Source organism: Dothidotthia symphoricarpi (assembly GCF_010015815.1).
Source record: "Dothidotthia symphoricarpi CBS 119687 unplaced genomic scaffold P153scaffold_24, whole genome shotgun sequence".
NCBI classification, from domain to species: Eukaryota; Fungi; Ascomycota; class Dothideomycetes; order Pleosporales; family Dothidotthiaceae; genus Dothidotthia; species Dothidotthia symphoricarpi.
The window spans coordinates 263,796-275,779 of NW_022985031.1; the positions used below are offsets into that span (position 1 = coordinate 263,796).

General features: G+C 52.7%; 5 protein-coding genes across 5 annotated transcripts; 3 read left to right on the top strand and 2 right to left on the bottom strand.

The window, feature by feature from the left end:
* The first annotated feature begins 79 nt into the window (after positions 1-79).
* P153DRAFT_136930 (uncharacterized protein) lies at positions 80-488 on the top strand. The gene has a single exon (XM_033662080.1). The coding sequence runs from the start codon at positions 210-212 to the stop codon at positions 444-446; it is 237 nt and encodes a 78-aa protein (XP_033518581.1). The 5' UTR covers positions 80-209; the 3' UTR covers positions 447-488.
* A 228-nt stretch (positions 489-716) lies between these two features.
* P153DRAFT_426644 (uncharacterized protein) lies at positions 717-4,089 on the bottom strand (the record flags this gene model as incomplete). Its single annotated transcript, XM_033672614.1, has 2 exons — positions 3,467-4,089; positions 717-3,420 (listed from the first exon to the last, which is right to left on the bottom strand). Exons 1-2 carry the CDS (start codon positions 3,991-3,993, stop codon positions 717-719), a joined length of 3,231 nt encoding a protein of 1,076 aa, XP_033518582.1. The 5' UTR covers positions 3,994-4,089.
* Positions 4,090-4,258: 169 nt separating this feature from the next.
* P153DRAFT_371064 (Thioesterase/thiol ester dehydrase-isomerase) lies at positions 4,259-4,916 on the top strand. The gene has a single exon (XM_033669174.1). The coding sequence runs from the start codon at positions 4,311-4,313 to the stop codon at positions 4,767-4,769; it is 459 nt and encodes a 152-aa protein (XP_033518583.1). The 5' UTR covers positions 4,259-4,310; the 3' UTR covers positions 4,770-4,916.
* Positions 4,917-6,352: 1,436 nt separating this feature from the next.
* Positions 6,353-9,015, bottom strand: P153DRAFT_371065 (autophagy-related protein 7). The gene is made up of 4 exons (XM_033669175.1): positions 8,662-9,015; positions 8,497-8,605; positions 7,108-8,448; positions 6,353-7,057 (listed from the first exon to the last, which is right to left on the bottom strand). Exons 1-4 carry the CDS (start codon positions 8,862-8,864, stop codon positions 6,563-6,565), a joined length of 2,148 nt encoding a protein of 715 aa, XP_033518584.1. The 5' UTR covers positions 8,865-9,015; the 3' UTR covers positions 6,353-6,562.
* A 1,089-nt stretch (positions 9,016-10,104) lies between these two features.
* On the top strand, positions 10,105-11,959 carry P153DRAFT_401284 (PCI-domain-containing protein). The gene is made up of 3 exons (XM_033671897.1): positions 10,105-10,147; positions 10,220-10,610; positions 10,671-11,959. Exons 2-3 carry the CDS (start codon positions 10,337-10,339, stop codon positions 11,675-11,677), a joined length of 1,281 nt encoding a protein of 426 aa, XP_033518585.1. The 5' UTR covers positions 10,105-10,147; positions 10,220-10,336; the 3' UTR covers positions 11,678-11,959.
* The last annotated feature ends 25 nt before the right edge of the window (positions 11,960-11,984 follow it).

The following is an 11,984-nucleotide window of genomic DNA, read 5'->3' on the forward strand; positions in this document are numbered from 1 at the left end:
CCAGACCAGCACCCACCTACCAACAATCGTTTTGAGTTCGGCCGCCGTCTTGAGTTCAATCCATGGTTTTGAGTTCACCGCGATGTTCGAGTTCGACTGTTGATTTCGAGTTCGATGGCGGTCTTGAGTTCGACGGCGTTGCATGGTTGGTTTGTTGCGATGGATAGTGGGGATCGATTGGGAGTATTGGGCTTGGAGAGTGTGGGTGCATGATGTGGTTTGGTTTGGTTTGGGTACTTGGGTCTACGATGATATCCTGTGGAGAGCATGATGAGATGTTTTGCTTACGTGGTTATGGATTGGGCGGGATTTTCTTGCTGGTTTGGCGTATGGATAGTGGTTTTGGGATGGGAATAGGAATGGGATGGGATGCAGTTGGCGGATCTTGTCTGGGTCTTTCTCGTTATTGTTTTGTTTGGTTGGTCTCGGCTGGGTACGAGAATTAGTCTATGTCTGTTTATGAGTTTAATGCAGAGTTTTGACTGTAATTTTCCTTCACATGTTTGAGGTCTTTTCATGTGATGTATGTGTGTAAGCTTCTTAGTCAAAGTATTGAGTAAAGTAGAAAGTACCATAGCGATGTATTGTCATATTCCAACGCCAGGATTCATGCCATTTTCGTCATAAAACCAAGAAAATCTAATCACCCCAAACACCCGTCCCGATCTCATATACATCCAACCTCCATCCCCATCCCCCAAGAAACAAAACCCCAGCTACTGCGTAACCCCCCTAAGTCCCTGCAAAACAAGTCCAAACACAAACCCCCTCGCCACCCTCCCCTCCTGCAACACATCAAACACCTTCCCCAACGCCTCCCCACTAGCCGCCTGCCCCATAACACTCATAAGCGCCATCGGCACGCCCCTCTCCACCAGCAACTTCCTCGCCTTCACTCTCAATCTCTCCTTCTCCTCGTGCCCAAGCTCCTCAGGCCACGCGGTTAGCTCGTCGGTGGTGGGCAGCGCGTTCTGCCGTATCTGGCGCAGATGATGTGCCATGCCTGCGTCGCTGGCGTTATTGTCCAAGACGGTGGTTTGCAGCAGGGTTTGGATGGAGAGGAGTTGTGGGTTTGAGGGGCGGAGGAGGAAGGTTTTCGCTGCGTTGAGGAGGGTGCGGCGGAGGGTCCAGGCGGAGGAGAGGGTGTAGAGGGAGGTTATCACCGCAAAGATTAGCTCGATTAGGACGGTTGTTTCGGGTTGGGTGAGGGGCGTGTGTGGTGTTGATGTTGATGTCGATGTCGATGCTGGTGTGGTTGTGGGGAGTGGTTTCTTGGATGGCGATGAGAGGGATGTGGTAGATGGGCGGCGGGGGAGAGGCGGGGCCACATCGTTGGTTGTAGCGAGGGGTGTTGTGGATGCACGTGAGGTGTTGCGGTGGTGTTGGTTGGGTGCTGGGGAGTTGGTGCGGTAGTCGTCGGGAATCTCGCTTGGTATGGGTGGTAGGTTTAAGATTTGATCGCCGCCCATCAGAGGACTGAGGTCTTGCTCCATGCTCTCCCGTACGCTAGTGGCGCGGCTGTTACTCCTGGATCCATATCGTGAAGACAAGCCGGATGGATGGTTCTCGCCGTCAAATTGGGAAGATGCGCGGCGCTCCATGGGTGCTTCGCGCGAGGGTTGCTGGTCGACAATGGGCGAGTTAGAGTTCCTGACTGAGTCGACGGATGTGCGTTTTGCTGCTGCCAAGGACAGTGTACTTTCTGAGCGGATGTGCTTGGGGAGTTCGGAGACTGTGGATTCCGCTCTGCTGTGTCTTGTCTGTATCGGTGCAGTAGAAGTGGTAGATACAGAAGCGAGATCGTTGGTACTGCTGCTGGCACCGATGATGGAGTCGCGTTGCTTTCTCGACCCTCCAAGAGGCGCCGCAACACTCCCTAGAACGCCAGTAACATTGCCGAAAAACGCCTTACCGCCTCCCGCGACCTCCTTCGGCGCTTTTGTGAGTACGTCAAGCACTCCCTTGCCCATATTGTCAAAGGTCTGGCCCGCCCAACCTATCCCGGGAAACCCGCCGCTTGGAGTCTTGCCAGAGCCGAGTTCTTTCTCGAGAAAGCGCTTCATGCCTTCGCTCTCTGCTAACGGCTGAAACTTGACAGCATCGTTGAGATAGCGCTCCAGTTCCCCTCGAAGAGACGCTTTGGTATGACCTTTCCAAGTCGGTAAGTCAGAGTGGGTTTCAGTAAAGCCGGCTGTTCCTGTGATGGCGGCTATGCGACGTATCACCTCGTGTAGTGTCTCGAACTCGGCATATTTACGAGCTGTCATCCAGCCAGTGTGGTGATGCGACTTAGGCTCAATCTGAATCAGATACTCCGCGGTGGGCTTGGTCTTTATTGTACCTTTCTCTCCCGGCAAGCTATCGTCAAAGATGGACATGGTGCTATTATGGAGTGTTAGTGGAGCAGGCTTCTCAATAGCAGGTCGGTTGTCCATCAAAGCTGTAGTGGGCTGACTCGGAACGAGTTGGTCGAAGCTTGTGAATGTCTTCCTAGCTTCTCGCTTGGACTCTTCAGAAGCTCGTGGCGGAGATGGAGGCGCGACTCGCGACGACGCACTGGTTGAGAGACCTGAGATGCCAAGGTCTGCCATCTCGCTCTCAGCATGGCTTCCGCTTTGCGACGACGTCGGGGTGACCATTCCCTGAGTTGTGCTCTCCGACTGATCGTCGTTAACAGTCGAACTCGAGGTGGTTTGCTTATGCAACTCTCTCAGACGCTTGACGTCCTCTTCAGCGATCATCTGACTTAGGCGCTGTGCTTCTTGCATGGCCTCATCCATGGCATCTTGTGCCCGGCTAACAACTCGCTTGTGCTCCCTGCTCTCGGGTGATGATGTCTGGTTCGAGGCCTTCTCATGCTTTTCCACGTTGTTCTTGATAGCCGATAGCTGTGTAGAGGAGCCCTCCACGCCTGCGTCGAGGGCATTCATGAGCTCTGGTTCGCCGTCTTCCAGGAGATATATAATCCAGCCGTTGATCCATTCTGGCTTCGAACAGCTGACGACAATCATCTCCAGTATAACTTTGGCAAGAATCTGGTGCAGGAACACTCGTGCTGGCACGCAGTTGTAGGTCTTGTGCTCCAGGTAGTTCTGCAGTATGTCCTCGGCGGCTATGCTGAACTGCCTCATCTGGTAGTCAGAATCGAGTATGTTGGCTAATACGCTGTCTTGCTTCGTCTTCAAGTACAGGTCGACTGCTTCAGAGGGCGTGTCGCCCGGTGATGCGCTTGTCGCCGAGGCTATCTCCTGCAACATGATAATGGCGAACGAAGACGAACGTGTCACAAAGTCGATAAGGTTGTCGGCTGGTCGCTTGCGGGAGAGATGTGCAGATATACCGAGGATGAAAGCAATGAACGTCTGACGGCACGAGTTGGGGAAGTCATTTTCGGTGGGTAAGACAGGTGAATACCACCACCTGCAATGCATTAGAACAGTACATACGTGGCGCTACATGGACATACTTGACGTAGTCCCGGATGACGGCGTCCGTCAGCTCCGTGAGTGCTGCTGCCGTCTCTGGCTGGAAGCCCGAGAAGTCCAGGTTCTTGCCCGAATACAGCTTCATGCTCAGCTCAGACTGGTCATGCTCGCGCTTCTCGTTCCCTCCTGACCGTGTATCCCGCCAGTCAAGCACCCTGTGCGCTACGTCGACACCCAGCTCGTGTCTCCGGGCCCCCGCGCCCTTTCCCTCTGCCCCAGCATTGCCGCCCTGAGCGCTCCCTTCCCAGGTTGCATGCAAGACAACTCCGCCCACTATGCCCATCAACACCAGCCCGACCCGGCCTAATATCAAATATGTGCAGGCGCCCAGCCCTGCAAGGCAGGCTGCAAGTGTCTCGTTCGTCGACGTAGCCAGGAAGGTCAGCACGCGGTCGGTGAGTGCCTTCAGGTCCAGAGACGATGTGTTCTCGGGGGTAACTGGCGCATCGTGGGGTTTCTCCACGGTGGAGTCGCGTAGATCGTGGAGCGGATGGACAGGGTCGCTCATGGTGGCTTTAACATGGAGCGGCTATGTCTGGTTACGTGTTCTGTAAGTGTTCGGGTAAATCGTGAGGAGGGTGCACCAACTAGTGGCAAGGTACGCCGTTTCAAAATTGACATATCTGGACATCTGGGGAACCAGATTCGCGTGAATGATCGACATGGTGCTAGCAGGGGTCCTGCAGCGATCTAGCCAATGGGAGAGCTGATCTACCTTGCTTGCGAACTTAGGGGGACATTATCTGACATGTCAGATTTTACAGACGCTCTCATTTCAGCCCCAACGAAACATCAATCTTCTTACCAAACCCACTTACTGCTACAATGAGTGTAGAAGCAGCAAACGACCCCGAGATCCTCGCACATGTTGAGAAGTTCTGGGAGGGACGGAAGCCACACAGTCCCATCTACCAGTTCCTGCTCGACGACATCAAACTGACCTACGCGTCAAAGGGCGTAGTTCGCGCTCGCCTGCTGTTGACAAAAAACCACGTAAATGCCCATGGTGGTATTCATGGTTCTGTCTCAGCTACGCTTATCGACTGGGTGGGCGGTGTTGCCATCGCAGCCTACGACAACCGAACCAAGACAGGCGTAAGCACCGACATCCACATCTCCTACCAGACCTCAGCCAAGGATGGAGACTGGATAGAGGTCGAGGGTAGGGCTGGCAAGGTCGGAGGCACATTGGCCTTTACGACTGCGACCATCTGGAAGGTGATTGACGACAAGCCTGGGCCTATCATTGCATCCGGTTCGCACACCAAGTTCGTCAGGGTTTAAGTCTGAGGGTTTCAACTTGCCATCCTCTCTGAAGACTTGTTCACTCCTCCATGAGTGCAGGACTTTAGGCGAACTGCGACGATCGAAGGATTCCTGAGCTTATCAGTTGACACCCGTGGCGATGATATGGAGGCCGAAGGACCTGCATTCTCACATAGCGCGAATGTAACTCTGTATATCTCAATCCTCGCGTGTATTCTTGGAAATAGCACGTAGTCTCTGGTGTTACAAACACCAGTCCCCTGATGAGAATTGCGGCTTTGGCCGGGTTCACAACACCACCACGCCTTTGCCATAACCTCACGAAGCTGTCCCGGAGTAACTTCTGCAAAGTTCGACTTCACAAAGCAGGAACAACCCCTCCGAGGAAATATGTTGCAACAGACAAGTTAAGTATTCACGCATCACAGAAACTCACTTCAAACCAGCATGTGCACTGAATTACAACCATAAAAGTAAATTTTCGCTCGCTCAACTCGCATCGCTAAACCAACATGATAATACAAGACTCAAGTCACAATCCAAAGCAACCATCCAATCGTCAAATCATCACCAAACCCCCCACTCCCAACTCATCCCCTCATCCCTTCATCCCCTCATCCCTTCATCCCTTCATCTGCTCCTCATCTTGTTCAATTCATCGTCCACCTAGAACCTCCTCCTACCCATGCCACGACCGCGGCGTCCTCCACCCATACCACCACCTCCGCCCATCATGCCGCCTCCACTCCTGCGTCCGCCCATATCCATGCCGCCACCGCCGTGGTTGTGCACGTTCACGACCTTGGAGGGTCCGCCCATGCGGGAGCCCATACCGCCGCGACGTCCGCTGCCCATGCGAGAAGGTCCGCAGCCCATTATGGTGGTTGGGGTAGTGATGTATGTAGCGCGTAAAGCGAAGCAGTGTTCGATCTGAAGTCGGCAAGGACTTCGAGTTTCAAGTTTTGGAAAAGGGAGTTTGATTGTTTGCTCTTCGGGGATGAGTTGGGAGCTTTTGGAGTTATTTGGTTCCGACTTTGAGAATGTGGAAGTAGTTGTTTGGATTGTGTGATTAATGATCCTACATTCCTCGTTCGCAGGGTGGGTTTTTATACATCGTTGTTGTTGTTGCTTGCTCGGCGTCACTCTGCACCATCTACCTTCACACACCCCTCACTATGGCTTCGCGCTCCAAACTTCGCTTCCCGTCTAGCTCATGACATGCGCCAAACGTTCTCGCCAAACGTCCGGAGCCTTGGTCCGGCTTGCGGCACACCTAAAGCAGTCCCTGCGTCGCGGCCCTGCACGGCGGAGATTCTTGGCCAGAGCGGAATGAAACCAGTAGCGCGTTGATTGGCTGTAGTGGGTCGGATAATACGGATGTGGCGCATGGTTTCTGAACTCTGGTTAAGGAATGACGTTGTCGCGCGCTTGGTATTGCGTATCTTTGGGGTTGGGGTTGGGAGGTGACGATGGTTCATGGGCTGGTGTTGGGGAGAGAATGGGTTGGCGATCTGGGGTTGGAGGGGGGTGACGTTGTGAGGGCTGGGTATCGGAACACTATTTGGTTGGAAGATTGCGACATAGTTGGAAGCTTGGTTGGAGAAGGGAATCCAGAACTCAGTAGACAGTTCGTACCAGAGAGCTTGAATAACTGCCCACTCTATGACGTCGGCTTCCGGCGTCATTCTTGAATGCAATATGGTGGAAGTAAAGAGTTCTACGTAAGAATATATCGGGAATCGACGCCCACTACCAGCGAAGTGTATCTAATGCAATGCTCAAACTCCAAACGCCATGACCAGAAAAATACTCTACAAGATCTCACCCTCGTCTTCCAGCCCACCTTCGTCCTCTGAATCCCACTCCACATCCTTACTTGCCTCATCCGCACGTCTCTGCACCTCCGCCAGCCCCGACATCTCTTCTACCCATCCCTTCTCGTTCAGGGCCTTCTGCACAAACCCCCATGGGTCTTTCTCGTAGCATTGAATGACGGTGTCACTACATGCGGAGCAGCAGTCGTAGGGCTGGCCTTCGACTTGGAGGTTGGAAAAAGTAGAAAGGTAACCGCGAATTGTGTGCGGGATTGTGCCGAGTGGATGTTCGAATGGAGGCGGGAGAGCGGGGTGAGATGAGGATGGTTTGGAGGAAGTGGGTTTCTGAGTGTGGGACGGCGGTGGGGCACGAGATTTAGAAGGGTGTTGGAGGATGCTGACGAGAAGTTCGACGAGGAGACTCGATGCCAGAGGCGCAATGCCAGGACGAGTCACCGTGCATTGTTGGTCGAGAGTTGCGTTGCTGAGAGACTATGATGTGTTAGTTGCGACATTCCATGTTACGCCACTGGAACACTTACGTCTGCTGGCGCTACCACATCGTTGCAAAAGTAGCAACCCAGCTCTACCTCACCCTCTTGCGTGGTCCTCAAGCCGTGTCGCATCACGACGAATGTGTCGAAGCCAAGCGCAGCGTTAAGCACAATCTTCCCCTTCGCCTTTCCCATGACGGTCGGCAGCCATCTGCTTTCCCTTGTGTCCATGAGAAGAAAGATGACATCGTGTTGATCGATAAGTTGCTCCAACTTCTCAAAATTGGCTTTCGTCTTCGCTGCGTCAGTAATTGGATGCCCGGCCATCGGCACCTCCATGACATGACCTGCAGCGTCGACACCTGGATAGATCTCTTCCAACGCCTCGGCAGCGCGTTCCGCCTTCAGGACTCCTCCTTTCAAGCAGTCCTTGAAGTCGAACAGAGGCTGTCGTACTGGATTCGAGAAACTGACAGTTGCGTTGTCGACGAAGGTGATTTTCCTGACGCCCCAGCCCATCAACGTCCTTGAGACGTAAGAGCCTAGTGTTCCCGCTCCTAGCAACAGGCATTTGGTGTTCTTAATCACGTCCAAGTCGATGTTGGGTGCTATGCGCCACTTGATAAGCTTGAGGTTGAGGTCTACAGCTTGGTCGGCCAGTTTGCGCTCATCCATGTATTCAGAAAGGTCGACGTTTCGAGACGTGAGCTTGCCACTTTCTGTTCTCTCCCAGCCTGTCACCTTGGGCAACTTCGGTGTCCGTGGACGGGCAGAAAGTTCTCCAGAGGTCGCGGTTGAAGCAGGTGGGCCAGGATCCGACTGGATTTGCAAGATCAATGAATTTGGTTGGTCTCGCCGCGTATGAGTATCGCGATAACACAAGATTTGAGCCTCACTTAGATGCCATCGTTGCCGCATGAGAACAAGTAGATTCCTCAGTGGCCATCCGGGGTTGTCCGCATATGTTGACGGATCTGCAAATGAGATGAACCGATCTTCCTTGTCTACGCCATCGAAGAAACCCTTTTCAAATTTGCCGAGCCTCCCAATCACCCACTGGTATCCAAACTCTTCCAGAGGCGACACAGGCGTCTTCGGTACATCATCTGTGGCAGTTCCTCGAACGCGTTTCGCGAGGAAAAAGCCTCTTTGGCGGGCATCTGAACTATATTTCCACGTCTGCACCGCATCTACCAGATACGTCGTTTCCCGGGCATCAAATCGAGTCGCTTCACCTACTCGCTTCCACTGTGGGTCTGACTGTATGGCTGGGAAACCAAAGTGGTATGTGAATTTGTACTTCTTCAGATTTGCAAAGATGATGGTTGTAAAGGAGGAGAGGAGAGAGGGGCATTCGTATATCGAGCCGTCATGGATTGCTTCCCAGATCTATGGGATGTCAGCAAACCTTTGGGCAAGTATGCCAACTGAGCATACCGTTTGCGCGCATCTCTCAAGCACAGCTGCGCGGTCGAGGTTCTTGTAGTCTTCTATGGTGTTGCAATTCTTTATGATGCCTTCAGCGCGGTAGTAATTTGGTGGAGTCCTGCCACACGGTCGCTGTTAGTACGTCTTGAGACTGAGATGAAGCAAGGTACGCACTCATCCGAAGTGAGCGCATTTGGGTATATTTGAGCGCGCATGGACCGCGAAGGGTGGTCTCCAGGCCGTACTTCATACAATCCGAGCACTTTACGCGCGGAGTCGTCGAGCTTGTCATGGTTGATCTTGATATGTGCGAGGGCCGCGTAAAACTGCATGTCAACATCGCTCATGAACGGTGCGTACTTGATAAGGGTAGCCATCGTTGGTATTGAAGGTTGAAGGCGAAGCGGGGTGCTTTGGTGAGAGCGCAGGCGTCACCGCGGTGTCTATGATGGAGTACAGTCTAAAATGTGAGCAGATGCTAGAGTCATAAGTTGACATCAGAAGACGATTCACGTGGCCACGATCAAGTACTTGTGATATGTCTCAGCCGCAAGGCACCCCACATGTCAGCGTCAGGCATCCTCGAAGTGGGGTAGATGCGCCGTGGTGTTCCTGCAGCTGCCATCACGCTAGCGACACTCCCCTGTGCATCGCATCGCACCGTCTCGATTTCCAAGCATAGCTTTTGACGTCGATTCTGATGTTGATTCGGCCATTTCAAGGATTTGGGAGAGAAATATGCTTCGGATCATAGACTGCCATGGAAACGCAGTTGTAAGACAGTTTCGATGATAAACGCGCTTCGAGTACCATCCTCAATAAGCTTCCTTCACTTTCGTCTGTACCAGAGATATTGACCTTTCCCCGCCTATCATCGTGTTTCGCGAGAGATCCTTTCTTCGTAACCTGGTACTCGGTTTGCATGGCGTGGTACGACAAAGAATAGAGATGTAGCTTTGGCAATTGTAGGTATCTTGTTACAAGCCTTTATGAAACATGTTGTGATTAGGTAGTGGAGCAAGAAACTGTTCAATTGGATACGTACCTATGTGTGGCTCGTGTATTCGACCCTGAAGAGAGAAGATGTAAATAAGCTGTAAACTTACCTATCATATGTTCACATAATTATCGAATAACATAGTGTCGATGACCAAAGTCCGCACAATAACCACGATGTCATGTTGCTCTACTTGTGCGATGGTTATTACTTCATATCTCAAGTTATCCGTTGCTCTTGCTGTGACCAGATCTCGGTTCAAGACTGCGAGACATCGAATGCTCAGTCAGCACTAACAATAGCGAATCAACACAACTGAGTTGGAGTCATCAACTCTTCAAATTCGCAAGACCAGAGAACAGAGTGCGGAGGATCGGTAGAAGATAAAAGAAATGAACGAAGACAGTGGACATAGATCGGATTTTGGTTCGCTTAACCGGAGGTCATCGATCTCTATGAATCATATAGAGTGATAATCAACGAGAAAAGGGATATTCATAGCATTTGAGGTGCACGTTGAAGGATGATCGCTGCGGCTGTACTTTCGTGGAAAAACACGCTAGGCCGTCTTGCCAAGCCAAATCCGCCGCAGCTCCACGAAGGTGTACCAACACCACTCACTCCAATCTGATCTAACTGTCCAACCACGGCAACACTTCCCAGGTAAGCTTATCCGATGTGCATGCACTTTTGGATGCTCTCATCCATAGATCGACACTAACTTGCTATTTCCAGCGAAAGCACTCCCACTACAGCTCTCGGACCGCCACCTTCCTGCTTGTCCGACACGACAAACCACACATACTCTCCGCACGTCATCGTCAGCTCGCAACACACACCCGACAACCCACCATGGCTGTCGCGGACACGACCAACACGAGCAAGCAAATAGAGGAAGCGTCCACGCTAGCGAAGACAGAGCCCGCAAAGGCTGAGCAGGTGTACAAAGAGGTGCTCGCAAAAGACCCAGGCTCAAATGAGGCGGCCATCAAGAACTACGAGAGCGCGCTAGTCGGGCTGGGGGAGCTGTACCGGGACCAGAAGAGGGTGGACGCACTTGCGGAGTTGGTGAGACAGGCGCGATCGGTCTTGTCATCGTTTGCCAAAGCAAAGACAGCCAAGCTTGGTGAGTGCTCAGTCACATGCGCGTCATAGTAGGAGGAACATACTGACAACGACTGCGCAGTGCGACAACTCCTTGACCTCTTCACCAAAATCCCGAACACGACCGACACTCAAATTGGCGTTACGAAGTCATGCATAGAGTGGGCCGTGTCAGAGCGGAGGGGCTTCTTACGGCAGAACCTTGAGACCCGCCTCGTCTCGCTGTACATGCAAAAGCAATCATACTACGAGGCCCTGACACTCATCAACAGCCTGCTCAAGGAGCTGAAGCGCCTAGATGACAAGCTTGTCTTGGTTGAGGTTCAGCTTCTGGAGTCGAGAGTCTACCATGCGCTAGGCAACATACCCAAGGGACGCGCCGCCCTGACGTCCGCACGAACTTCCGCCGCCTCAGTCTACACCCCACCTCTCCTGCAAGCAGGCCTGGATATGCAGAGTGGTATGCTGCACGCCGAGGATGGCGACTTCAACACCTCCTTCTCCTACTTCATCGAAGCAATGGAGGGCTACCACTCGCAGGATGAAGAGAAGAAAGCCACATCAGCACTCCAATACATGCTCCTCTGCAAGATCATGCTCAACCTCGGCGACGACGTGTCCCAGCTCATGACGTCGAAGCACGCCATCAAGTACGCAGGAAAGCGCCTCGAAGCCATGAAGGCCGTAGCGCGCGCACACACAAACCGCAGTCTCGAGGAGTACGAGACGGCGTTGACGGAATACCGCCAGGAGCTCGGCAGCGACCGCTTCATCACAAGCCATCTCCGCCGCCTGTACGACAACATGCTCGAGCAGAACCTCATCAAGGTGATTGAGCCGTACAGCCGCGTTGAGATCGATCATGTCGCCAAGATGGTCGGGCTCGACACGGTGCAGGTCGAACGCAAGCTCTCGCAAATGATCCTCGACAAGGTCATCATTGGAGTTCTGGACCAAGGCGCGGGTTGCCTGATCGTATACGATGAGTCGGAGCGCGATCAGGGGTACGACGCGGCGTTGGACACGATCGAGAAGCTGGGCAATGTCGTTGATGTGCTGTATGCGAACCAAGCGTCTCTTTTGGAGTGAGAGAAAGTAGCTAGATAGGAGTAGTGAAGACTAGGGAGGCGCGCCCTGCTGCGATTGAACATGAAAACTCATGTATCATCAACATAGACGGTTTGCAGCCAATATAACGACGAGATGTGATTGTTGGATGTTTGGAACATGTCTGTCCATGTGTGTGAGCTGGTCTGAAGAACTGACATGAATTGATGAACGTTGTGAGCGGTTTTTGCACAATCCATACATCATAGCACAGCATATACATCGAGGCACAGATACTTAGGGGGAAAACGACTTTTCTTGACTACCTGCCAAAACGGCTACGGAAACT